This window comes from Neocloeon triangulifer, unplaced genomic scaffold, assembly GCF_031216515.1.
Source record: "Neocloeon triangulifer isolate White Clay Creek 2 clone unplaced genomic scaffold, ASM3121651v1 ptg000020l, whole genome shotgun sequence".
In the NCBI taxonomy this organism is placed as follows: domain Eukaryota; kingdom Metazoa; phylum Arthropoda; class Insecta; order Ephemeroptera; family Baetidae; genus Neocloeon; species Neocloeon triangulifer.
This window is the reverse complement of record NW_026775561.1, coordinates 544660-571028: the sequence shown is the minus strand read 5'-3', so window position 1 is coordinate 571028 and position 26369 is coordinate 544660. Positions and strand designations below refer to the sequence as shown.

General features: G+C 35.3%; 3 protein-coding genes across 3 annotated transcripts in view; 1 reads left to right on the top strand and 2 right to left on the bottom strand.

Moving 5' to 3' along the window:
• Positions 1 to 50: 50 nt before the first annotated feature.
• Positions 51 to 8672, bottom strand: LOC132203944 (uncharacterized). The gene is made up of 13 exons (XM_059632115.1): positions 8598 to 8672; positions 6962 to 7070; positions 6166 to 6226; positions 5361 to 5498; positions 5156 to 5283; positions 4438 to 4611; positions 3520 to 3631; positions 2516 to 2695; positions 2248 to 2466; positions 2048 to 2163; positions 912 to 1085; positions 695 to 857; positions 51 to 636 (listed from the first exon to the last, which is right to left on the bottom strand). The coding sequence occupies exons 2-13, from the start codon at positions 7040 to 7042 to the stop codon at positions 422 to 424; spliced, it is 1761 nt and encodes a 586-aa protein (XP_059488098.1). The 5' UTR covers positions 7043 to 7070; positions 8598 to 8672; the 3' UTR covers positions 51 to 421.
• Positions 8673 to 11439: 2767 nt separating this feature from the next.
• On the bottom strand, positions 11440 to 16849 carry LOC132204117 (zinc metalloproteinase nas-14-like). The gene is made up of 6 exons (XM_059632396.1): positions 16737 to 16849; positions 16054 to 16218; positions 15332 to 15502; positions 14498 to 14800; positions 11900 to 12033; positions 11440 to 11817 (listed from the first exon to the last, which is right to left on the bottom strand). Exons 2-6 carry the CDS (start codon positions 16214 to 16216, stop codon positions 11635 to 11637), a joined length of 954 nt encoding a protein of 317 aa, XP_059488379.1. The 5' UTR covers positions 16217 to 16218; positions 16737 to 16849; the 3' UTR covers positions 11440 to 11634.
• Positions 16850 to 19204: 2355 nt separating this feature from the next.
• The window catches only part of LOC132204112 (cytochrome P450 306a1), a 28577-nt gene continuing 21412 nt past the window's right edge, over positions 19205 to 26369 (top strand). The window contains exons 1-3 of the mRNA XM_059632386.1: positions 19205 to 19389; positions 19897 to 20067; positions 20225 to 20354. Of these exons, the coding sequence (XP_059488369.1) occupies positions 20294 to 20354 (61 nt within the window). The 5' untranslated portion in view covers positions 19205 to 19389; positions 19897 to 20067; positions 20225 to 20293. The remainder of the gene's footprint in view (positions 19390 to 19896; positions 20068 to 20224; positions 20355 to 26369) is intronic.

Here is a 26369-nt window from a genome sequence, read left to right as displayed (position 1 = left end):
AAAATAAAACTTCTTATTTCATTTGATACAGTCCAGTTTTTTTTTTTTTTTAAATAAATGTGTCTTCCCGAAATATCATTCAAAATTTAAAACTTGCATTCGTCTTCAAATGTTTGCTAGGCGGGCGAAAAATATTATTCTGGAGGTGGATTTCTTAATTTTATCATAGCATTTTTAACAATTAGAAAAATAAAACGTGGAAATTGCTCACAGTGGCATAAAATTTTGCCCAATTTGCAAATGTATTAATTTAATTTAAAGCCTTAACATAGTGTTTTCGCATCAAAGGTGGTGATTATTTTTTCATAAAAACAACAATTTTTTCGACCAAAATATAATAGTTGGTTGAAGGAAATATTATTCAGGAATGAAATTATTATCAAATTTATTCATAATTTGGCATTTGTATTTAACAAATATTCTAATTACTAATGTCGGGGGAGTTTTGGACGATCCAATCCATGTTATTGGTGACGTCGGTGAAGAGAGCGTAGTGGTCGGTGTCGCACGATTCGATTGAACCATAATTCTTCCCTGGACTGGAACTGACGACGCCGCGCAAAAAGTGGCGTTTGGTGTCATCACGGTCGTAGAATGTCAATCCTCCGCCGCTGTCCCCAATGCAAGCACTCGTCTCTAATAATTTAACAATTATTTACTATTTTTCCCTTTAATAATGAACTGAAAAGCTCACCGTTTTGAGGAATTCCTGCACACAAGTTTTCCGTCGGACGCAAGTAGATAGAAACGAACTTGCTATTGCTCTCGAAACAATCCTGGTACGAAACGACTTCGAGATCGGCCTTTTGAAGGATGTCCGGCTTCGAGTGGTCGTACGTCGAACCCCAGCCAACCACCTTTTTTCCAATTTATATTTTAATTATTAAAATTGAAAAGAACTTGAAGCTCACCGTGCCAAGTTTTTTGGTGATTTTGTTCAAATCGTAGTCGTCGTTCCAGAGACAAATGGGCCGCACGAAATTTGTTAAAGTGACCTCGCCGTCCAAAATGATCAAGCCGATGTCATCTTTGTAGTCCTTCTTGTTGTGATCGTAGCCGGGGTGCACCAACAGCCTCATGGAAGCCTAAACAAGTTTTTTGAAATAATTTATGAATCTTTGAACTGGCCTGATTTCCCAGCGCATAAACTTGGCCAGATTCTAATCAAGAGAAATATTCAGCAAAGTAAGTAAAGTACAGAAAAGTTATAGAAAAATAGCAGTAAAAGAATGTTCTAAATATCATTGAAATCGGAGAAATAACAGAGTTTGATTTGAATTTAATTATCTGTAATTTTGTACTAATGATGATGAAATCTGAATATACTACAAGTAAACACCCTAATTCTCTTCACATAAACGCGGAGTACTCAGAAAACATGTCACCATCCATACTCAAAGATCCTCTCCGGTCATTTGAATTGCTCTCTATTCTGAAAGATTGTTAAATTTTGAGTATATCTTGTGAAAAAACTATGTGAAAATTCAAAAACGTCGCGTCGCAATCAAAAGAAAACCTAAATTCGAGTGATTCGCGTGAAAAACAAGTGAGAATTGAGTTGCCAATCAGATTCATCAGTTTTGTACAAAAACTGCAGGATTTGGTCAAATTGGCGCTGCGATCGCTGATTTTGCCACTAATGCCCCACGGCGCTGTGCAGAAAACTTGGCAAAATCAGCGATCGCAGCGCCAATGTGACCAATTCCTGCAGTTTTTGGACCAAACTGATGGATCTGATTGGCTACTCAATTCTCACTTGTTTTTCACGCGAATCACTCGAATTTAGGTTTTCTTTTGATTGAGACGCAAGGGTTTTGAATTTTCACATAGTTTTTCACAAGATATACTCGAAATTTAACAATCTTTCAGAATAAAGAGCAATACAAATGATCGGGGAGGATCTTTAAGAAATATTATTGCCTGCCATTTTGCTATTTATTTTTATGAAGACGAGTTTTGCAATTATTGGAGTCAAATGCAGTTAAAATTTGATTTTGCATCTTATATTTTAATTATTTGCTACGCACGGTTCCAAGTTAATAAATACCTTGAATTTCTGCCGCAAATTTTCTTCCGAATTCGATCGATTGTGCATTCCGAGGTTCACGTCCACGTCTTTCGCTTCCAATTTTCTTCCCCGCCCATCGAAAAGACAATGCGCCGCTAAAATTCATGTTTCACTTTGAAAATTTTCCGAACAAATTAAGTTCAATAAAACAATAAAGTCATGCAATTCATAAACCGGACCTGTGACGAGGACTTTTTTTGAAATGAGCGTCGCTCCGCAAATATCTGCCTCACGCCCTGTTTCCGTTTCCCTGGAGAGACTCGCGTGCCAAGGGTGTTGACCTCTGACCGCGTTCTCGCCATTTGTGACCAATGGAAGCGCCTTTCCGCTTTCTCTTTTTCGGCGACGTTCGCCCGATCGTCGTCCGCAGTTTGCAAAACTCTGGTTTGGGCCAAAATCTGGAAACCTTGAAATTTGCAATAATCAAAATGGAAATTATATTAAAACCTTTTTTGGATTTTGCTTTGGGGATTTTTGGCATTGAAGCCAAATCGACGGACGCTGAAGTGATTTCATTCAAAAACGGCAACAAATCGAACCATGTTAAAGTGGACTCAGAATGGATGGCCACCAATGCGCGTAGATAAAATCGTTTTTCTCGCTCAATAAATAAATATCGTGCATCATCTGAAACAAAATAAGCAAACAGTTGGAAGCTGCACAAAAATGGAGCACTTTTCCAAATTTTGGGTTCGTTTTTTGAAATTCTTTATTTTTAAAGCTCTCAAAATATAATTTCTATCCTCTCAATCAAATTACCCACATTTGCCGCCTTTCTTAACAAAATATCAAACATTTTAATAATAAAATTTCCAACAATATGCCTTTGAAATTTTGCAAACGGAATTTTATGTATATCGTTTATTATTCTAAAGTAATTAAAAAAAAAAGTATCCTTAAAAATGAGCAGAAAGGGCATCACAACTATCAAACGCCCGAAATCAAAAGAAACGCGGCCGCTGCGCTGAACCAAAACCATAAAAAGAAGAACAATCGCAAGCACTGAAATGCTTTTGGCTTTGCCTTGCTTTGGAGTCACATTTGAGCACCAGCCTATAACTCCGCAGGAAGTTGGCTGGACTCTTCATTTTCTACTAAAACAAATACAAATGTATTTTATATAAAAAAAACATGTAAATTTTCCTCTCAATTAGCGTGGGGAGATTGCTCGAGGGCAGGTGGCTGAGGTCGTTCTAGGGCTTGACGATTGAAAGGAAAAGGCGCTCCAGGCCAACTTATTTTTGGTCGGTGTTTTCTTCAAAATATGTTTTGCAAAATACGAACGGAAATCGTGGATTGCGCGACCGAATTTTTTGCGCTCAAACCTAAATTCTCTCAAAATTAATTGTGAAGCGCAGAGGCAGAAGAAACGAAAAGTCGCAAATCGTCAACCAATCATAAATTTTGTGGCGACAATTTATAACATATTCCGCGGGTTCAATTTTACTTACCGCCTCTTGATGTGCAGATTGTATTCCCGTAGAGGTCGCAGATCCATTTTTCAATCTTTTTCTCACCATAACACGTTTGCACCGGTAGGAAATCTACTTTTCTCATTTTATCCTAACGATTGGAACAAAATTTGAATTAATTTTAATTGTGGAAAGAAAACGATCTTTTATAATTATAAATCGAGGAACGAAAAAATTAATAATTGGAAAATTCGTGAACAGAACTGCGCTTTTGGATATTCGCGCGCGCCTTCAAAGTGTCGAGGGGAACAATGGACCACCCCCTACCCCTGTGAAACAAGGTTCCAGGCCGTGTATCATGAATATGTGTGCAAAATTTCCGTGGGAAGAAATTGAAAACAACTTTTCGGTCTGTTGAAAATTAAAAAATTATTCTAATTATTCAGCTTTGGCTATTTATGAGATGAGTTTTTCTTTGAATTTGTAATTACGTTAAAAATTTTTTTAGTGAATGAAACAATTGCATGTGTAGATGAATTCATAGCTATTTTCGCATCTTGAAAATGTTGAAATCTCGCTCTAGAATCGTTTTTCCAATAAATGTTAATTTCTTCAAAAATAGAAATAAATGATAAAAAAAACGTTTCTCTTTCAAAAATATCAAAGAAAACGAGACGGAATTCGTAAAAACTTCCATCATCACGGCAAATTTATGGAATTATTTTGACGGAACTTTTCCAGTCAAATTTATTGACATCATTTTTCCACCATTTATTCAAATCTAGTTAAAAAAAAATAGCACAACCCGTAAATTTTTTTCTACAATTTCAAAATTCAATTTTGTTCATAAAAAAATTAACGTCGATGCAAAAAATCTGAACAGAAGTAAAGCTGCAAAAAAATTATCTAATCGCGCCCTCTAAAATTGTAAAAGGCAAAAAAGTTAATCATACGTACATCCCAACGATCGTAAGTATAAAAATGTTCGTGTTGGTCATTCCTGTTGTCCCAATTCCACAAACAGGCAGGCTGCAAACTCGGTGTCAAATCCACTTTGTCAATTCGCAAAACGAAGATCATCTCGGAATAAAATCTGCCGTGCTTCAATTCCACCTCCTTTATGTTCAAAACCTGAAACCATCGCGTATAAATTTTGAGCATTCAAAAGTATCCTTTATGTTTTATTATTATCCCGTTTTTAAATTTAAAAATTGTGCCATTGAATACAAATTTGTAGCTAACGTAAATTTCAGGAAATATAATTTTTAAATCACTTAAATTCATGGCAAGGTTTAAATTAAATTTACACGTTCAGATCAGATTGAGGAACTTTGAATTAATTTTGAATTAGAATTTCACGATCGAGGGTTGATTCATGGGGATTTGAATTTAAAGTTCAGCTTTTCCTCGATGGGTTTTTGTGAGTTTTTATTGTTTCAGAAAAACAATATCCTGCTCTACATGTTTCGGCTGCGGGCTGCAGCCACAATTATGAGCTGTCAAACTGTTTTTCACAAACAACTCACAAAAACCAATCGAGGAAAAGCCGAATTTTAAATTCAAATCACCAACATTGAATTAATTTCATCTTGAGCAGAAAATCGTCTTTTGGAAAATCGAAAAAACTAAAATTTACAAGTTTGTGAAAAAAAGGCGGCGAAAAAAGGAAATATACCTTTTTATTCTGCGATAAACCTCTTTTCCCGAAGCAATTCTGTTCATCATTTTCGTCTTCACATTTGCCGGCATAAATTTTGATTTCTTTCCCTTCTTTATGCGCGTCGTGTAAATAGTACCCATAGTCTAATTGAGGAATCAAAAATCATTTGGTGTTAATTTTTGAAAACTTGCAAAACAATCATTCTCTAATCAATACTTACAAGAGAATCGAGAGATGACTGTTTTGTCTGATACAAGAACTCCATAACCCAAGAAGACACCACCCGTTCTGAGGAAAACAATCCACGGAGCGATTCCACTTTGGTTCCATCGACCGCAGTCATTGAAATTTTGAACGCCTGAAAATCAATTATTGAGAATTTTTATTTTTGAATGAAGTATAATTATCGGAAAGAAGTAACAAGTCCAGCCAACTTGAAGCGGAGTTTTCGGCCGGTGCTTATGTGACTGGAAAGCAAGACTTGAAAGCCGAACAATCCAGTTCTATACGCATTTTTTTACATGCGAATTTTTTAAAGAGTTAAATTTCAACTCGATATTATAAAAGTGACAAAAACCATAAATATGAAATTAAGATTATTTTAATTAAATTGATTGAATATTGACGATGATTAGTGAAAAAATTTTATTCTCAGAGACTTTGTTTTTCTCTAAAATCAAAATTTTGAGATTATCCAGTTGGAATTTAGAGTTTTTACCGAGTCAAAGGCTTATAAAAGCACTTTTCTGGAAAACCTTGTACAGAATATTTGATGCCTTAATTATTTTCGAATAAAAAGAAATTGAAAAATGTGTGATCGTTTTTAAAGTTGCGTTTAAAACCGAATTTTCCGTCCTTTTTCCAACAGAAATAATGGGGACTTAAAAAAATTGAAAATTGCAAGTTGAGTGAACTCAAAAATTTATGTTCCAGATCCGGAGATTCAATAATAAATTTTGAGCCTGATATTATTTGAAGGATGTGAAACTTGATTTAAAAATTATATTGAATTGAAACTTTCATACCTGGAGCCTCAAAAATTGATCGATTTTTTCCATAATTCCAGCAGTCGGCGAAGTTAATTTCCTGTGAATATTGAAAGTAATTTTAATTTTTTATTTTACATTTATTAATCAAAATTCTATTTCTTCTAACAGATTTACCGTAATTTGCCAAAAATAAAGTCGTAAAGGTTAAGAAATTGATATATAATATTTTATTTCAATTTTTTTTTAAATAAAGTATATTTATTTGAAAGAAGAAACAAATCCAGCCAACTTGAAGTGGAGTTATCAGTCAGTGCTTATGTGACTGGAAAGCAAGACTTGACAGCCAAGCAATTCAGTTCTATACACATTGTTTTACTTGCGAATTTTTGCAAAGAGTAAAATGTCAACTAAATATTATAAAAGTGACAAAAACCATTTTTTAATATGAAATTTAACAGAATTTTTTGAATCAAGATTTTTGAGATTTGGTGGTAAAGCATTCCACAGTCTGGGGAAAGAAAATTCAAATGTGCGATCAAATATTTGTTTCACTAGGCGGCATAACAAGAGGATCCAAGTGGGACATTCTTGTTTCATATTGATGCATTCATCGTTGGACACAAATTTACTTTTGAATTGTTTAACAATTGAAAAGTTGAAAAAATGTTAGGTTACATGTCAGGACATGTTACCCAATGCTGAAAATTTTTGAATTGATTTTCTCATATTTAATTTTTTTTTAACTCCAATTTAAACTTCCGCAAACAGATCCAGTCAATAAAAATTAATTGAATTCAAGGAAATGAATTTTGCGTTTTAGCCAAACTCTCACCTCCCATTTTTCATACGAAGTCTGAGCAGAAGCTGAAAAAGTGCAGACGGCGAAAATCCAAATCCAACTTCCGATCTCCATTTTCAACCTTGGCTTTTGCGAATTTTGCCTGCAATGTTTAACTAACCAATTTTTACCTTGCCAGAAATGAATTTTTCAAAAACCTTTATATGAAAATTAGAGAGTAATTTTTTTCGCCAAACGATAATGAAAATCTGCAGATTTTGCGATATTTTCCCAAATGGACAAACTTTTCGACTATCACAGCTAAAGAAATTGTCCCTAAAGTGAAAAATTTAAGCAAAAGTAGAAAAATTTTACACCAACTTTTAATTTAGTCGAAATTCAGCACTCAAATTTTACCATCGTTTCTTTTAATAAAAAATGATTAAATTTAGAAATGGAAATAAAATTTTGGGAGAATTTGCACAAATAACTCTTGCAAGTCCTGAAATTCAAGTCGGTAAAAAGTTCAATCAATCTATACCAAATTTTGATCTTCTGAATTCCACCTAAAGTTGCGTTTAAGGACTCCTTATTGCAATGCTAAGAGTATCAAGGAGGTTTTTTTTGATCGCACATATGCCCAATGTTATTTTTTTGCCCCATGAACCCTCAAATTTTTTTCTGCTTATCTGTTTAAGGCCATTCGCTTATCATTTTGTGAAATTTTGAGCAAAAAATTTCGGGCAGTTTTTTTTTAATCACCAAAAACAAAAATTTCCATAAGACGCAATGTAAAAATTCAAAAAATCATATTTCAAGAATAATCGGCGCTACCCCCCATTTTTCTTTGTGCAATCAACTCTACTGATAGGTAGGAATCTATAAAAAAATCTGGGTCCAAAAATTTCGGGCCGATTTGCCGCAAACAGGAGTTGTAGATGTCAATAAGCAGGCCTTAAGTTTTAATTGAGTTTTTATTTTTCGTGAGCCATTTAAAATTGAATTTCCTAATTAAAACTCAACATTTTGGTATTCCATTTATTCTCGCAGTTCCAGCAAAACCATGTGAAAATCTCTTAATAAAAACTCTTTTTGATCATTTGCTACTTTGCGTCTCTGTTAATTAGGCAAAGTGGAAATGATCACTCACACGTATTGATATCCTATTTCCAAAGCAAAAATTTTCCTCCAATTTTGTTCCATCAAAATCTGCCAAACACCCTTTTTTGTTTCAAACTCTCGCCAGTTAAAATTTAATTAGATAAATTGTTTGGAATAAAATACCCGTAAAATGAGGGCAAGCAGAGCAAGAAAACTGGCCTGGATCGCGATGTCACGCAATTGCAGGATTCGCAAACACTAACAACTATTTGAAGCTATCAAATGTTGTGTTTAATTAATCTAAAAAGTCGCATTGGAATTTTAAAAGCTCGTTGACTTTTGTTTTGTCTGCCTATTGGAAAAAAATACAAATTGGCTGCAAAAGGCGAGGACACAGGTCAAAAGGGCCAAAAGGGGTCCAGGTTTTCTCTCGAACATTGAAAAACTTCGCCAGAGAACCAAGATCATGAATAAATGTTTTGAATAAAATAATTCCAGAAATATCGCGGCATTTAAAATGAGAATATATTATATTAAAATATGCACATGACAGGATTTCAAATTCCCCAGAGTGGGACAGAAAACTTACTTGGAACTCGAGCCGTGTCGATGATCGCGATTGAGAAGCGAAGAGCGAATGCCGAGAGCCCTCCCGAGCCACTTGCTTTTGTTTCAGCCAATTGATAAAAACTCTCTTGGTTTGAATCACGTGGTCGCGCCGAAATAGTTAATTCCCTTCAGCATCACTTGAATTATGAATTCCCCCTTTTTTAATCCACGAATTAATTGCTTATGAATTTTTATTGAATTTTTAAAAAGTTCTAAATTTGTGCACAAAATTTTGGAGAGCAAATAAAGTGGACACCAAAGGGCAAAGCGGGAATGTCCTCGTTGAATAAAATTAGTTTTATTCAAACCCGAAAAATGATTCTTCCATTTTCATTCAGGATTTGTGAAATGATTTATTTTCCTGGTATTTTTCTAATCTAAATTGATCTATCTTGCTGAAAAAATAAAAATTCCATAGGAAAAAAGGATAATTATAATTCCTTGAAAAAATTTGAGCTTCAAGAAAGAATCATTGAGACTAATTGTCAATTAAGGGAAAATTTTCTTAATGCCATTTTACTTGAAATTGAGGAAATTTTCAAAACGAGCCAGGAAAATTTTCACTTATTTCATAGTTGTAAGACACGAATTGTTTTTTCTGCAAGGCAAATTCAGTTCTTTCGAGACAAATTTCTGAATAAAATTTAGCAAATTGATTTAACAATGTAGAAAAATTCTTCTTGGCCTTGTATATTTTGCTCTTATAGATTTGCCAATAGTTTGAAAATTACTATTTAATTTTATTATATTTAAAGAAAAAACGCAAGACTGGACAAAAAGATGTGGAAAGAAAAATTGTGGACCATAATTAAACCAACTTGGACGCTTGATTCGCTAAATTGAATTAAAATTTAAAATCATAAATTTTATCAATTGCAAAATTTGTCTTTCAAACTGAAATGTTTAAAATAAAATAACAAAATATTCAATTGACTAGGTTTCAGTGATCAAAAATTATTATTAAATGAAAGTGCTTTAGATAAAATATTTCTTTAGCTCCAAGATTTTGATTTGAGGGGCGGTTGTGGAGGAAAATCGGCAGAGATTGCGGGACTTTCCAGTTTTAGATTGATAAACCCTCACAACAGCATCCGGCGTCTCAGATTAGAAGCTCATATTTCAGATCGCGCCGAAATCGAGCGAGGCAATTTATTTGCTGCTAATTTTAAGCTAAATTAACATTTTTATCATTTTAAGACCAGAAATAAAATATCTTAAAATCAACGACCGATTTTACTTCCGTAAAATTCTTTTTTGCATAAAAATGCACGCATTTAAAAATGAAATATTTCTTAATATTTTTTTTGCCTTTGCCTATCAAGTATCAAATGAGATTAAAACGTGCTGAGAAGCTCAGCAGTTCCTTTGCTGCCTTAATTAAACATTTTCAATTTAAAATTTGCCCCTTTTTTATTTATGTCGCTTTTGCGGCTTAATTATTATTATTATTGTTGTTGTTCATTCTTCACAAAACAGTCAAATGAGAAAAAAATTTCAAAATGTGAAGAAACGGCAACACAGGTTGCTAAAACGCGGGGCCTCAAGAGAGGTCCGCGCCGAGATGGGCCGCGAGCTGATTATTAAAAAATTCAAGTCTTTTTGAGTTACCATAATTTTCAATTAGATCAAAATTTGTGCGTGCAAGAGGCAAATATTTTTTAATCAAATTATTATTAATAAAAGTTGCTGCCGGTTGAAGAGGAAAATCGGCAGATTGTGCGAGTTTCGTCTTAGTTGGCAGGGGGCGTCACTGATAAACTTTGACCTTCGCAGCATCCGCCGTCTCAGATTGATCGCGCCGAAATCAAAGCAGACGCAATTTATCTGTTGCTAAGCGAGAGCAAAACTGGTGTATTTTTCCTTCACATACTCGAAATTTAATTTCTTTCAAGCAACAAATGAATTTTGTCTCAATTCGTACAATACATTTTGAATGAAACAATTTCACATAAAATCAATCACCAAAATTTAAATTAAAAAATAAATAGCTGAATATATATTTTAGAGAGTTTTTTGTTTAAACGGAATTATATAAATGGCCGGTTTAATTCCAAAATTAATTGGGCAGAATATTAGAGTTTCAGAAAAACAACTCAAGAGTTTTGGTTTTCTCATTCTGACATGAACTTGACACTTTCTGTTGCGTCCGTTTGCTGGTGCAGATCGCTGCTGGGAGCGAATGAATTTTTTTCACACGTTATTTGGCCAACACACGTGCAAATCCTGCAATCAAAACAAAAAACTCGCACAGATGCGTGTGTGAATCACGAAATTAAACATCTGGTCTCCGGTCCCAGATCTGCAAAATCAATTTAACTTTTTAGCATTAATAATTTTATTTCTTGCCCTGAAATCGCATGAAAAGAAACCAATCCAAGTCCGAAATATACCAAGTTTATGAAGAATGAAGTACGCAGAAATTTTTCGCTGTGAGAAATATTTTTATTTCCTGCAAATTTGTATGAAACGCTTATTTTTATGTCTCATTTTTTAATACAACGCGTAACCTGTGCTGCCGGTTGCATACCTCAAAGGCAACAGGTGAACTTTATTAATTAAATTCTTCCGATTATGACTTTGACGAAAACTGAGCACCGACGCGTATTAGCAATAAAGAGGCGTGTTATTGAACTTCCTGGAAAGCAGATAATTGTCGAGATTTCACCCTGAAAAACTCCTCCGGGAGCGTGAATCGATTTCGGTTCGGCTGACCAAAGTTTCCATTCAAAATTAAACTTGCATAATGTGAAAAGAATTAAGATAAAAATCACTTCAGCGTAGGAATTATTACGATATTTTTTGAAAAAAAATTGTTTTACGTGTTTCAAACTCCAGTTTATTATAAAATCTGCATACTTTCCATTGTTAAACTTTTATCGAGTTATAAGTAAATATCCTAAAAGATGGACAAATATTAAAACTATGAAATGTGACATTGCTTGGATATATTTTACAAAAATTCTAAATCTACCGAAGAACAATTAACGTGACACCGATTTGATTAAAATACAAGAAATTTATGCGGGCGGGACGAGGAGGGCGAGAAGTTGGTTGCCGGCCTTGAGCATCATGTTGCCGTACGAGTTGGGGGCCTCGGTGGCCCCTTGGCCGCCCTGCTCGCCGCAGCCGTACTTGGCCTTGAGCTTGGCCATGTCCTTGTCGGTGACAAAGTGTCGGTTGCCGATCTCGGCGCCGTCTTGCTGCGAATTCAAAGTAATGAAAAATCAATTTTGATCTGATTTTTGTATTCAGGGTTTTTCTTTTGGAAAAGCGAGAACTCACAAGCGGCACCAGCGTGTCCTCGCCGTTCTTGGAGAAGGCCTTGCGGCTGTAGTGCATGACGCTGTTGTAGTCGTAGCCGACGCCAAAGTCGGACACGATCGACTCGTTGTACTTGTCAAAGTTGCTCTCGCGACCTCAAAACCAAAATCACTTATTTTCATTTTCATGCCACTTACAAAAATTTGGTACTTTTCTCAAACGGCAAAACTTTTGGCTACAATCGATTTTAACGGAATTTAGCAGAAGAATTTGTGAAAATACTCAAAATTGCCCAATTTTCAGGGATTAGCTTTCAAAAAAAGGTTTTTCTAAAAATCGAAAATATCTCATCTCCTGTTAATCATAGCGCGAAAGTTTATACAAGCAAAATTGTAGGAAATGAAACGTTCTTCAACTTTGCAATGGTAACCAAGGTCAAAGGTCAACTCTGAAGGTCACTATTTTTTAGCTGAAATATTAAAATTGTTACCAAAGTATCAAGACAATAAATTTTTTTGATTCCAAACTAGCAAAAAGTTGGTGGATTGAATTTAAATTCGGCTTTTCCTCGATGGGTTTTTGTGAGTTTTTATTGTTTAAGAAAAACAATATCCTGCTCTACATGTTTCGGCTGCGGGCTGCAGCCATAATTCATGAGCTGTGAAAAACATTTTGACAAAAATTAGTACAAAATTAAATATTTTTTCAAAAATTATTTTTCTTTCAAATTGACAAATTTTTCTTGAAAAATTATTTAAATTTACATTTCTTCACAAACAATAATTTTTAACAAAAATTTGACATATACTTCAAAATATTTTTCAAAAACCAAATAAGTTTTTATAATAATTTTGGTCAGAATATTTAAGCACAAGCAAAAACACTTTGAAAAAACTTTTAATGCGTGTAAAACCGAAAATGCCACAGTCGGAAAAAGAAGTAGTGTACAAAATTAATTGTAAAACGTGTGATAGAGCATATATTGGTCAGACAAAAAGAACTTTGAAAACACGAGTGCGCGAACATATGCGAGCGTTAACAAAACCGCAAGACGAAGATGCACCGAATCACAACAAACTGGCGATGCACGCGCAAAAAACAAATCATGACATCGACTTTGAGGGCGCCAGCATTATTCACCGCGAGAAAAATTACAAAAAGAGAGTGGCGGCAGAATCAATGGCCATGGTGGCGATCGGCAATACAATCAGCCAGCCGAGTTTGACGGTTGAAAAAATCTGGTATAAGCCCATCAAGGCGGCCAAAAATTATTTCAAAGAAAAAAGCAAGTGTTCGTGGCCGGCGCCGCCAAGAGGGAGAAGAAAATCAGCCGCGGCAACAGCCCTCCGCTCGCCAGGAGAAAACAGGAGAAAGAAAAAGAGTGCCGCCGCGCCTATTGCAAGTGCACAAAAGAGCAATAAACCCATCCGCACCCACAGGTATCAGCTTAGGCCGCGCACAAAATAAAGAAATATGCAGACAGCAGTGGCGACGAGTGAATACAATGCAATCCCAAAACATATCTTTTACCCGAAAAACCAACCGAAAAATAATTTAGTCTTCTCTCGACCACCGCCGAGAAAGGTACGCTCGAAACACACGCTTAAATATTCTGACCAAAATTATTATAAAAACTTATTTGGTTTTTGAAAAATATTTTGAAGTATATGTCAAATTTTTGTTAAAAATTATTGTTTGTGAAGAAATGTAAATTTAAATAATTTTTCAAGAAAAATTTGTCAATTTGAAAGAAAAATAATTTTTGAAAAAATATTTAATTTTGTACTAATTTTTGTCAAAATGTTTTTCACAGCTCATGAATTATGGCTGCAGCCCGCAGCCGAAACATGTAGAGCAGGATATTGTTTTTCTTAAACAATAAAAACTCACAAAAACCCATCGAGGAAAAGCCGAATTTAAATTCAATCCACCATGAATCAACCCTCGATCGTGAACTTCTACTACAAAATAGCAAAAAGTTGCTCTAGCTAGTAATAAAGAACATGTCGAAAATTGGTGATCTCAAAATTTTCAGTTTTTGAGAAATTTCGGATCAAAGGGCAAAATAAGTGGTTTTCTGATCCTTTTTAGTGTGAAAAAATCAATATTAACCTCGATAAAAATGTTCCTGTTAGAGTTAGGAACAAATGCATGATGACAAAAAATGATTGCCTTCACTTGTTCTTTCAAACTATGTATCACACATGGTGACCAGGTCACAAAGGGTCATTGACCCCTGATGACCTGTGACCTTTTTTAAAACATTTTCTTCGTGTGTGACGCATGGATGGAAAGGGGACGGCAGCAGGAACATTTTGATGCCTAGATAAAATTAATTTCTCCAAATACTAAGAATAGTATTTTTTTTCTCAAATTTTTCCTCATTTTGAATAATAAATTTAATAGTTTTTGAATAAATTACAAAAAAAATTAAATCAATACTTCACAAAATTTGAGTGCCTTAAAATCAAATTTGCAAACCTCTCTCCAAAATCGAAAAATGAAAAAAAATCACTCTTTTTTTGTTTTGAAATAAGTTTTTTTACCTTCTTTTTTCCATAAAATGAAATGTTGTTGTTTTTTCTTGCAAAAATGTTGCTTTTTTTGGGACCAATTTACCTGGTTGGATGTTGGTGAAGTTGATGAAGATGAAGTCGTCGCGGTCGGCGGCGCTCTGCTGGTGGAAGAAGCCGGAGGCGTGGAGCAGCTCGTGGGCGACGACGCCCTTGTGGACGCAGCCGCTCCTCTGCAGGTTGACGACCTGGCCGCCGCCCTGCCGCCCCACGTACGACCAGCACCCGGTCGGCCCGCCCTGCACGTACACAAAGTCCAGGTCGCCGATCTGGAACGGCCGGAACTTGAAGCACGACCCCTGCTCGATCATGTCCATCCCCTCGCGGATCGTCTTCCTCTCCGCGTCGTCTGAAACCGAAAAACGCTTGCTCGTCATTTCAAAACTCTTCTTTTTCTTAAATTCAAAATAAATTGGTTGAAACTTCATTTCCAGAGCATCCAACGTTTGAAGAATAAAATTTTTGTCTCAGAGTCTGGTAGAAAATTATTTTCAAGATGCCTTTTGATTTAGAGTTTTTAAGGTCAGTTTTTTTTTAAACAGACGCTCTTGGCTCCTAATTTTAATGGAATTTATTTGTTCCTCCGAGTTTAAGATGAAATAGTACCAAAAGATTTTTTGTTTTCAAATATCCTTTTCTACAGATTTAAAAAAATCATCCCGGTTTATTTTCTTTTTTTCTCTCAATTTCATTCCAATTAAATTTATGTAATTTCATCAAACCAATGAAAAAATTGGCAAAAAGATTTAAATACGAATCTTATTTCCGTGACGAGAGTAATTTTAAACAATAAAAACAGCTTTGATTCGAGTGGATACTGCGCCGCTGGACGGACGCGTCGAGCAGGCTGCCTACCCTGCAGGTCTCGTTCGCAACTCACTGAACATGGGCTCGAGGATGTAGGGGATGGTGGCGTCTTTCCAAAGGGTTTCCGGGTCGCTGACCACGTTGCGCGACCTCGGCGCGTCCTCCATGATGTCGCCCTCCTTCAGGCCCGACAACTCCCACACGTTGGTCGCGTCGTTCGGATTCCACGTCGACACGATCCCGGCTGCCAAAAATAAAATATATAATCAAAAGTTGAGAGACACAAAAACGGAATTGTTGATTTTTATTTAATTGTAGGTGAAGATATGCTTGAATTTGGTCAAATAGGTGAAATGTGTTAGATTCTAGAACTTCAATTTCAACTTAAAACTTGAAAATTGCATTCATGATTGAAGGAATCTGAAATCTTGGATAAGATTTTAGCGAAAAAAAATTTGGCCTGGGATGAAACGCAACCAAACAAATCAGAAACAATGAAATATTTGCTGACAATTTTGGCAAATATTTATAGAAAAGTATTCCAGAGACATAAAAATGCAAGATTTCAACAACAAAATCTTTAATTTTACTTTTGTTTTAAAAATTTAATAAGAATTCTAAAATGAAATAAATTTAAAAATCGAATTCTGTTTTTCCTCTCTTAATCAGAAATTTAAATGTTCCGACTTTTGAATGATTTAGTTGCTTAAAATATCAGGGTCTTTAATTGCACATTGAAAAAAATTTTTGGATAAAACGGAGATCAGTAAACAAAGAGAGCCGAAATTGATATACCGATGAGGTTGGCCTTGTAGTCGGGCGAAAAGTAGCCAGGGTGCAGAACGGGCGGCAGCGCCGGGAAGTCCTCGGCAGGGTCGTTCAGGTCGGCGGAAGGACGCGCCAGGGTCAAAACTGCACCGCCCGCCAGGGTCAGAAGGGCCAACAGGACGGCGGCCATCGCTGCCAGCAAGAAAATAAATAATGAGTTGCAAAGTGGCCGCGCCGCTTTTATATGCGTCCGAGGGCCAAAAATGCAAATCAACCCTTTATCAATTCGTCGCAACAGGAAGAGGAGGGCCTTCCAGTTTAAAATTAAGTTGCTAATTTATTTTAATCATTTTCTTTGCTAATACTTTGTTTGACGTTTGATTTAAAAAGGGAAAATCACCTGAACTCAAATTTAAAAAAAAGATCCAGGAATGAAAACTAATTTCATTGCCAACCGAAAAAAATTTGAAATTTTTATTCAATTAAATGGTTTTCATGCACTATTTTTGTTAAATATTTAAAGTATTTAAACAATTGCAAATAGCAAGTTCGACTCAATTTTTATTTTTAAGAATTAAATTTATGGATTTAAACAGCTATTTTCATCGGCTGAATCCTAAAATATCTAAAAAAAATATATTAAAATGTTCGTTTTGATGGACAAAATTAAATGAAATATCCATTAATTGTTCTAGAATTTGAATACATACCGACGAGGTGGGTCGTATATTGGTGGCGGCCGCGGTCGGACTGAAGGCAATAAATGCCCTTTTGCGGCGATAAAAAGGAAAAAGTGCGAGGAAGATAATGCGTGAGGCGCGGCAGGTGCGAATTATGCAACTGTTGGTGCGCGGCCGACGCGAGGGAAGCATAAAAAATGGGGCACACCGATAAAATTCCAACACATTCCTGTCAACAATATTGCATTTTAACTTCAGAAAAACATTTAATTTCATCAATCATTAATTTTTAATATCTTTCTTGAGATTGAATTTTAATGTTAAATAAAATTTTTTAATTCTTTTCATTTTGAAATAGTTTGTCGATCGGCTTGGATTTATTTCCAAAGGCCGAGAAAGTGTCACTGCTTCTTTTACTATTATTACGCGCTTGATTAAACTAATCTCGCGGCGAGTTTGAATTGCAAAAAATCAAAGCGCAGCGATAAATAAAAGTGGCGAAGCAGGTCACGGTGCGTCGAGAGAGCGATTGCAGCAGCGTCGCGCGCCTTTGAATTTCGGTGCGATATGAAAATAAAGTTGATGTGTTTTGCGATGATTAGAGGTGGTCGTCGGCCTGGCTATCAATCGGAATGCAAATATTTACTCGCGCCGACGCGACTGGTTATTGAACCTCCCCGAAGCTCAAAGGAAAAAAAAAGAAAGTTCAATAAGCGCGGCGGAGCCCCGCGGGGGCACCGAGTGACCCAATCTGTTTGCCTATCCTTTCTATTCAAACACAAATCTATCACCAAATCGGTATTTTGTTGTTGTTCCAATTTAAATTAAATTAATAACCATAATTTTTCTCTTTTATTTTATTAAAAATATAAAATTTCATGCTGAATTTTACAATAAAATTTTACATTTAATAAAAAATATCTTTAATTAAGCAACAGGAATAATAATTTTGATCAATCAAATCCAGAATTATGAAAATTGCATTTTGTTTCAGTTTCTTCTACAAAGTTGATTGGTTCTTGAGTTTTCTATTCAGTGCTGCACCCAAACGCACGTCTTGCTAACTATTTTACTTAAAAATTTCAAGAAAAATTTCTAACATATTTAATTGTTTCGATTTTTTTCATGCAAAACCGTTTTTAAAGAATTAAATTTAAGAAAATGGAATTAATTCTGGGTGAATTTTGAATAAAATGCTGGTAATTTGAGCAAAAAATCGGCGCCCGTGTGGAAATGAAGAGAGAGCTTGCGAGGGCGAAAAAGGTTTGATTTTTGGCGGCGGCGGAGCGGCCCGTCCTTGTGACGTCACAAAGGTGAATGACCGGCGCGCAGGTGGGCAAGGCGAGCTTGGTTACCCTAGAAAGCGGCTGCTTTTCGTCACTCCTATGCACTCCCAATTCCCACTTCGTCCGCGCCTCAATTCACTTGTTCGTCCGTTCGCAGAGACAATTTTTTTTTTTAAATTTCCGGTCCATTCAAAATCTCTCCCGAATCAGGACGAAATTCTGGGCAAAACAGTGAAATTTGATTTTTCACATTCATTGGGAATTTCGAGCTAAATTAATGAAACACTTAAAAGGGAAATCAAATTTAGGCACAAAAATGTATCAAAGCTCATTTCGTTGTGAATAAAAATTAATTAGAATGTCGGCCGACAAAATCTGTAAAAAATTGAACTCTTTTCGTCCAGAAATATGATTATCAAGGCATAAATTTTTGAACAAGAAATATTGAATGCAAATAATTATGTATTTTTTTTGCACTCTGTTCATTTGGGCTTCAATTATAATTTTATGTACATCAAATTCATCTAGAAAGGGTTCTCTTGAAGCAATTATTTAAAGGTTATGATTGAGTTCTATAGAGTTCACATCATTATTTTTGTCCTCAGACCTGATAAGGACAAAATATGAAGAAGATTATTAATTTTATTAAAATATTTTTAAATGTTGTGCTACAATTATGTAAATTAAAAGTTGCAAGAATATGAAAGGTGAAACTATTTCTTAGTTTTTGAATAAAATTTTAATTGTAAATTCAAATCTCAATTCCACTATAAAGTTTAAACAAGCTTTTTTTTTAAATTCAACTCACTCACAAGACTCAGATGTTATTGCATTGGCATTATTTTTTTTGTTTTCTTTTTTCCTGAAAAAATCATCAAAGCCGAAGAAATTAGAGCCAAATCGGATGTTTCTTGTTCCTTGTACCGTGCAGAGGCGAAAAAGCGCGGCTGAAAACCCGCCAATTCCTCTCGCGTCACGGGCAGCAAAAATTATTTGCTCTCTTTGCCAACTTTACAAAAAATAAAATTGCCGTAAAATTTGCACTTTTTCTAGTCTTAACAGCCAATCTTCCATTTATTTTTATGTTTCTAAAGCAATAAAATATAATTAAGACATTTTATATAAAAACAATCATGATTTTGTACGTATTAATTTGAAATTTTGTTTGGTTGGTACGAGCTGATTTTCTTCCGGTTCTCACATGTTCAGTCAAATCCGGTGTTTTGCTCGGTGTTGATCGTTGATCAGTGATTTCGGACAAAAATGTGACTTTTATCCTCAAGAAAGTGGTACTTGCGGGCCGTGACCTTTCGTAGCGACCTGCGGAGGTCAGGAAGGAACGTTCCAAGATCTGAGCTGCAAACGGTCCCGGTGTCGACCGGAAAAGTCGCCACGAGGTATGCACATGCATCTTGAGACTGCGATTTTTGTTTGGACAAGGGACCTGCTCAGACCTGCTGCTCTAGAATTTCGTTCAGTTGTCCTGTCGGGAAGGTCAAAGGGCGGCAGGCGTGAGTGGAAGGTCGGCCAGGCCAGCAACAGGCGTGAATTTCGACTGAAAAAAATCTCGCTCTCCGAAATCAATTTGTTCATTTTATGTCCTCCGAATGAGAACTGGAGGCTTTTCATTTTGGATTTGAATGGGTGGGTCCGAATATCAGAGAAACGATTCTAAAACGATTCTGCAGAAACGTTTCTCGAGAAAAGATTCTCGCGCAAGGATTCTCCGCAGGATCGTTTCTACCTTTAAAATTCAACTAAAGAATCGATCCTTGAGAATCTTTGCGCGGGAATCTTTTCTTGAGAATCGTTTCTCAAGAATCGTTTCTAGAATCGTTTCTCTGATATTCGGACCCACCCAATGAATTTTCAAAACATAAGGCTGATTTTGTTTTGCTTTCCAGAGGTGAAGAATCGTGGAGGAGACAAAGGGTTTAAGGGTTGAGATGGTGCATCCAAGTGTCTCCGCCTAATCACCCGACCTTCTCGGATTCCTCTCGCCTGATCTCAGCACCCTGCTGTGTCCATTCAACTGGCGTGTCAAGCCTTGATGCCTTAAAATTCAATCTCCAAGGGTAAAAATTATGAAAATTAGATTTACTGCAAAGTAAAACGTTTCAATTTTTAATCTAATGCAACAAATGTTGCTACTCGTCTCTTTTGCATTTGCATCCACTAAATTTTGTTTACATCAATTCAATATTGTTGTATTAATTTGAAATGATTTCACAGCTCGTTGGTGCTGAAGAGGACGCAGAGGTCGAAATCAAATGGACCTTTTCAAAAACAGCCACCAATCAAATGAATCAACCAGGTCGCAGGACATCCTGGTCAAGGCCAGCCAGCGCAGACCTTCCGAAAGGTTAGTGATTTTCCTTTTGACAACGTTTTCAGCACTTAATGGGCTGCCTTTTTATGAAAATCTCATGAATTTTACTGCGTCGGTCAGTATTTTCAGATTATTCCGAATTGATTTTGTCACATTTTATGTTTCGAATAAATGCAAGCGTTATTGCAATTATGCACTCCAGAAAGTAACTTAATAGCCAAAATTTAAAAATTTGGGGTCCATATAATGGCCTAAAATTGATTGTCAGAATTGTTTGTAATTTGATAGAAAACGAATCGTTAAAAAATGCAAAGTCAATAATTATATTATTTTTCGATCTTAATGAAAACGCTGGAATTTCTGAGTTTTTAATTGAAAACTTAAAACCCAACACAAATTATGATTAGAGGAGGTTGGAATTATGAAAATGAAATAATTTCCTAACGCTATAGCGCTTATATTTTCATTATCAACAGGTGAAAATAAGAAGAAATTAAACTTAAATTCTTCATGTTGGGTTCTTTATTTCTCTCCAGCTTTCTGGAAAGTTAAATTAAGTGAAAATTGATGGAAATGCTAAAATATTTCTGGGAAATTTGAGTTTAATACTGTTGATTGCTTAGACCAACGCCTTTTTAAACAAGTATTTGAAGCAAACCTGCAAATTCTATATTAATGACTTGAAACTTTATTATGTTTTATTTTAATTACACAAAAATTACCATGACATTGTTTAAAATATAATTTTCCGCGCTGAAAAATATTCAATTTTTTGTAAGAAAAAATTGCAACGATCGAAAGCTAATGTTGCACGAAACTTTGCCAATTTGAACTGCAGTGGCGAATAAGAAAGAAAGGTGTTAATGGACTCTAGGCGCGCGTCTATTATTAAATTGTATACTTTTTAATTACGCTCTCGGTGCGCGCGCGAGAGAAAGCGCTGCTGCACTATTCGTCTCTCTCTCTCTCTCTCTCGTGGAAAGCAGAAGAAGAAAAGCCGAGTTTGCGGCGCCGACCTTGTGGTTCGTCGACCTGTAATTGGGTTCAAGTGGAGGAGATCAAAGTGGGTCCTCAGGTGATTTCAAGCAGTACTTTTGCACCAGCGTGAAAAGAAAATGCAAATCATTATCTAAATTTACAGAAAATGGTGTAAAAAGCAGTTTCCAAATTTTTATTTTTTCGTGTTGCAGGATTTTTTTTTTTTTTTTTTTTTGCTGCGGTTGGGACGAGAAATTCCGAGGGGCGTGTTTGTCCTTTTTTTGTTGCTAGGGAGGAGAGAATGCTTCACCGTTGCAGGGGATGGAAATTTCTCCCTCTGAGGGGGATGAACCGTTATGTGAGCCGCGGCAACCCCCCTCGCATTTCTTTTCCCAGAAGCGAGACGCGGATTCCGAGAATGCAATTCCGGCAGCTGCGCCCGACCAGATTGGATTTCTTAACAGGGAGAGAAGGAAACAAAAATAAAAACTCCAGTTGTTGCGCGGGGAAAATTTATGGAAAAGCAAATTCCTTTCTGTCTTTTGCAAAAAAAAATTGTCGATTTCAGTTCCAAGGAGACAATTCAAGTCATTGGAAGAGCTGAATTTTTTTTTTTTTTAATTAAGAGATTTTTTTCTCTCAAAATTGACCCAATTAAAATAGATTTTACCAACATAACGTTCAATTAAGATGAAAATTAAAATCAAAATGCCAGTGAACATCAAAAAAGTTACTCAGTTTTCATAAATTAGTCAATTCTTGGCCTCAAATCTTTTGAAAAGAAACAGAAATTTTGAGTACTTGGCAAAGAGAAAAAGTGCAGTTTGAGGTTAATTTTGAATCAAAACTCGTGGAGAGAAATCTGTGCTACACGTGGAGCAGCCACACGTGTGTTTTTTTTTATTTTTCTGGACCGCGTTATTAAATCTTTCAAAACGCGGCCGCTGCTGCAGCGTGACTTACTCGCTCGCGCGGCGACAAAACCAATTAAATGGTCCGAAAATCATCCAATTAAATCTGCAGCGAAATGAAGCAAGAATTCGTTGCTCAACAAAGAAAGAAAAAAAGAATCAATTGGAAACGACCTTTTGAATATAAATATATAAATGTGGACCGCGGCGAGCGAGCGATCGAGGGTCCTTCGGAGCAGCCAGAGCATCTTTTTCTCAGCTGGTGGAATACATGATATGGGTCAGCATGTCACTTGCACGACAGGTCGACGACCGCCCGAACAACAGCCTTTCAATCGCTCAATTTGTTAAAATAAAAACAAGTTTTTCCTTTAATTATTCAGAAATCTCCAAATTCGGATATTTCAATTGAAATCTTTTATTGTTAATTTTTGCGTTTAAATTCATTTTTATAAGGAAATAAAACTGATATTTAAATTTTCCAGTAACTTTTTAATAATTTTTTGAAAGAACTGATTCAACTTGGAATAAATTTAAATTTCTAAACTTTTAAGAAATTTTTACTCTGCCTCATTCCAAAACTTTGAATTTTAATTGAGAAATTAGCAATTTGAATCTAAATTATTCAAATTAATTTTTGCCATTTCATATCATAATCCGTTTTGATATTAATTAAATTTTCTCCTGGAATTTCCCCTTATTTCCGTCACATTTGTTGTTTTCACCCCCAGAGCGCTTTTGTATTTGTTGCTATGCGCGGCGCGCGGCCGTTGATATGTTTTCTTTCTTGGGTCAGCGTCCTTTGCTTTGATTTCTCCTGCTGCACGCGGTTGGCAAAATATAAATATAATCGTCTCCCTGCGCCTGTGTCGCGCGCGCATCAAACTTTGAAGTCTCGCTCGCTCCTCACCTTTCTCCCGCGAGCCAAACACATTGCAATTATTGTGGAATCAATGACCCCTGAATATCAATATCAATTGGCAAATCTCTCGCGTTTTGCTCTAGGAAGTAGTGCTTTTTTCTGCCGGCCACCAATAAAAAAATAAATCAAAAAAATCAAACACCAGACGTACTTTTTATACCTTCGGGAGAATCAAATTAATGCTTATTGCTAAAAATATATTAGTAAAAAAAACTTGTCATTTCGAATGAATAGAAATAAAACTATTATAAAATTTAATTGTTATTGCTTTTTAGTAAATGTTATTTTGAAACATTTCATTTCCATCGTTTTGCTTCATTTTGATAAAAAAAACTGGATTATTTTCACAGCCATTCATCTTCGTAAGCAAATAAAAGATTGATTTTTTGAAGAAATAAAGAAATTTATTCATTTTTTAGCTCTAGCGGAAATCATTTAAGAAAGAAATGTTTCAACCGAAACTTTTAGAAAATTTAATTTTGGGCATAAATATGTTTAAAATTTTGTCCTTAATCCGAACTATCCAAAGTGAAATAAGTTGTTAAAGTGGAAATTTTGAAAAAGGAGGTTTTCTGCTTCAACAATTGCCTAGATGTTTTTCTATTTCTTTTATAAACATGAGACCAACGCCAATCGATAGGAAATTTAATAAGCTTTAAAAACTTTACCAATTTCACTTAATTGGGGCAATTTTTGGCGCCAAAAATTTTCATTCTTTGAACAAAGGTTTGTTATTTTTTATTAGTTTTTTAGCTGTAGCTTTTCTCGAGAGAAATGTTTGAAACGAGAGTTGAAGAAAATTTAATTTTGCACACCTTTTGAATGTAACATTTTCTTCTAAATTCCAAGCAAAAAATAATTATAAAAACGGAAAGCTTGAAAAATGAGTTCTTCTCTTTTTGGACCATAAAAAAAATTGATTTAAAAATATCAACTTTCTCAAAATGAACTCTAAATCTTTTGTAAATATCAATTCTGTTATTTTAAAAACTTTTTCGTCTTTGCAAATTAACAATTTTTTTTATTGTTTGTTAACTTTTTTTGTTTTAAAAATAAACAAAAGTTACAGTTTAAAATGAAATATTTTGCTTAATTGGTATGAAGAGTTTTTACTGTGAAATTGAATATTTATTTACGTTTTATCGAAGACAAATCGTGCAACAATGTAAAAATCCTTGATCTCAATTGCTTTTGCACTTAATTATATAAATCTGCTTGTTCGCGGCGATCGAGTGAGATCATCTTCCATTTAACATGTACGAGCCTAGCTTTTTTCCACACAGCCGCATTTTCCACCTCCTAACGATTTGCATAACCTCTTCTGTATGTCATTTCATTGCTTACGCCAGCAGCTTTATTTATTTTTTTCTTCCTCCGACCGAGACTTGAGAGAGGAAACCTGCGGCCTGTATAAAGAAAAGCAGCAGGACGAATTGGAGGAGAGAAAAAGAGAGAGAGAGAGAGAGAGAGAGAGAGAACTTATATTATATATTGTAACCTAGATTACGTGACATACAACCTGGTCTATTGCACTCCTCGTCCCGCAGCTTTAAATTATGACAAAGGATTATTTTAATGTGAATAGATCAACCTCAGGCCAGCAAAATCTCGCATGAAAATTAATTGTTTAGGACATAAATATATCATTTTGATGACCAGAAAATTAGGGGTTTTTAAAGGAAATATTATTGGAATTTAACGGTTCGTTTCTTGTAAATATTCCACAAAAATAATTTAATTGCATTTTAAGTCTATGAAAAGAATTTTGGCAAAGATGTATGACCCACTAAAATGTTCCTTGGCAACCCTTCTACAGATTTGGCACCAGAAAATTAGGGGTTTGAAAGAAAAGGTAATTTGAAGGATGAAAAAACGTTTTTCTAGTTTCCGAGAAAAATTTAGCTAATGTTTGATTTAATCGATTTCTGCAAACAATATCATAATTAGTTAGGATTTTTGCTTGAATAATATTCAAATAATGTAAATTTTTAATATTTTTTTCTCCAAATTCCAATATGGCCGCTGGAGATAAATTCGGATTTACGAAAAGTGATTTCAAATTAATTTTGGTGCAGATTTTTTTAATTTTCTCGGTGCGAGATTCGAGCTGACGAACCAAAGCATCTTTTCTTAACTGGCACCAATGTTCTAGGTCAAAGGTCATTGACCCTGGCAAAAGGTCAAAATATGAAGTTTTTACACTTTGAAAATAGGCAACCTGACAAGAAATCCAAAAGATGCGCCTTGGAATTTGGTTTCGGAATGAATTTTTTATTTTTTATTTTTTACAAGTATAATTTTGAAAATATTATTGATTTTAAAATAATCTGTTCTGATGATTGATAAATTTAGAAATTTGGGGTCTTTTTTCATCACATCGAGTTGGTTTTATTGTATTTGAACAAAATTTTGCAGGAAGATTTCATATTTTATTACAATGAAGGAAAATTTTTATCAAAATTGATGAATATTTCTTTCATAATTGAAACGCGCCGAGCGAGTTGCAAAAACAAATTGGCGCGAAACGTGATGACGAGAGTTCGTTAGCATGAACGGTTGAACGACCGGCGAGGAAAATAATACAAAATTAGCGGCGGCGGCAGCGAGTACGGTGCTGGCCGCGCGAGCACTACTTTCACTTTTTGCAAATTATGAAACCGCTGCGCCGAGCTCTTCCATACAATTCGAACGTGCGGCCACAAAATTCCCACCTTCGTCAAGGCCGGAAAGTACAACAAAAAAATCATGAATTCCGAGCGAGGCACAAAAACTTTGAATTGCGCAGGGGTGGAATTGGATATTATAGTTGCGGGCCGCGCTAGAAAACGCAATGTGTGTCACATTTGTGAGGAGGGGGCCGCGGCTCTACTAACACATTTATTCTTGTACAACGGGGTGAAAAGCTGTGGGTGCGCTCGCACGTCGGCCGTTGAACTCTCTCGCTCGATTCGCGCACGACTCGAAAGCCAGTTCGTGCCAATCTCAAATTCGTTTCTTTGAATTTTTTTAGTAATTTTTCTATTTCTTCCACACACGTGAAATTAACACCAATCGATAGGAAATTTAATTAGCTTTAAAAATCTCTACAATTAACTTCATTCGGACCGTTTTTGGCGCCAAAAATTTCCATTGTTTGAACAAAGGTCTATTTTTTTTGCATTACTTTTATTTTAAATCTTATCTCTTCTGGAAATCATTTGAGACAAAAATGTTTTCGAACGAAACTTGTAGGAAATT

Bases quoted from the DNA above. Each gene is read 5' to 3' on its own strand.
- LOC132204117 (XM_059632396.1), bottom strand. From the start codon at position 16,216: ATGGCCGCCGTCCTGTTGGCCCTTCTGACCCTGGCGGGCGGTGCAGTT. The intron at 15,503-16,053 runs GTATATCAATTT...TATTTTTGGCAG, and splicing joins CTACAAGGCCAACCTCATCG to CCGGGATCGTGTCGACGTGG. The intron at 12,034-14,497 runs GTAAATTGGTCC...TTTGGTTTTGAG, and splicing joins CTTCACCAACATCCAACCAG to GTCGCGAGAGCAACTTTGAC.
- LOC132203944 (XM_059632115.1), bottom strand. From the start codon at position 7,042: ATGGAGATCGGAAGTTGGATTTGGATTTTCGCCGTCTGCACTTTTTCA. The intron at 2,164-2,247 runs GTCCGGTTTATG...CATGAATTTTAG, and splicing joins AAAAAAAGTCCTCGTCACAG to CGGCGCATTGTCTTTTCGAT. The intron at 1,086-2,047 runs GTATTTATTAAC...AAACTTGTTTAG, and splicing joins ATTTGCGGCAGAAATTCAAG to GCTTCCATGAGGCTGTTGGT.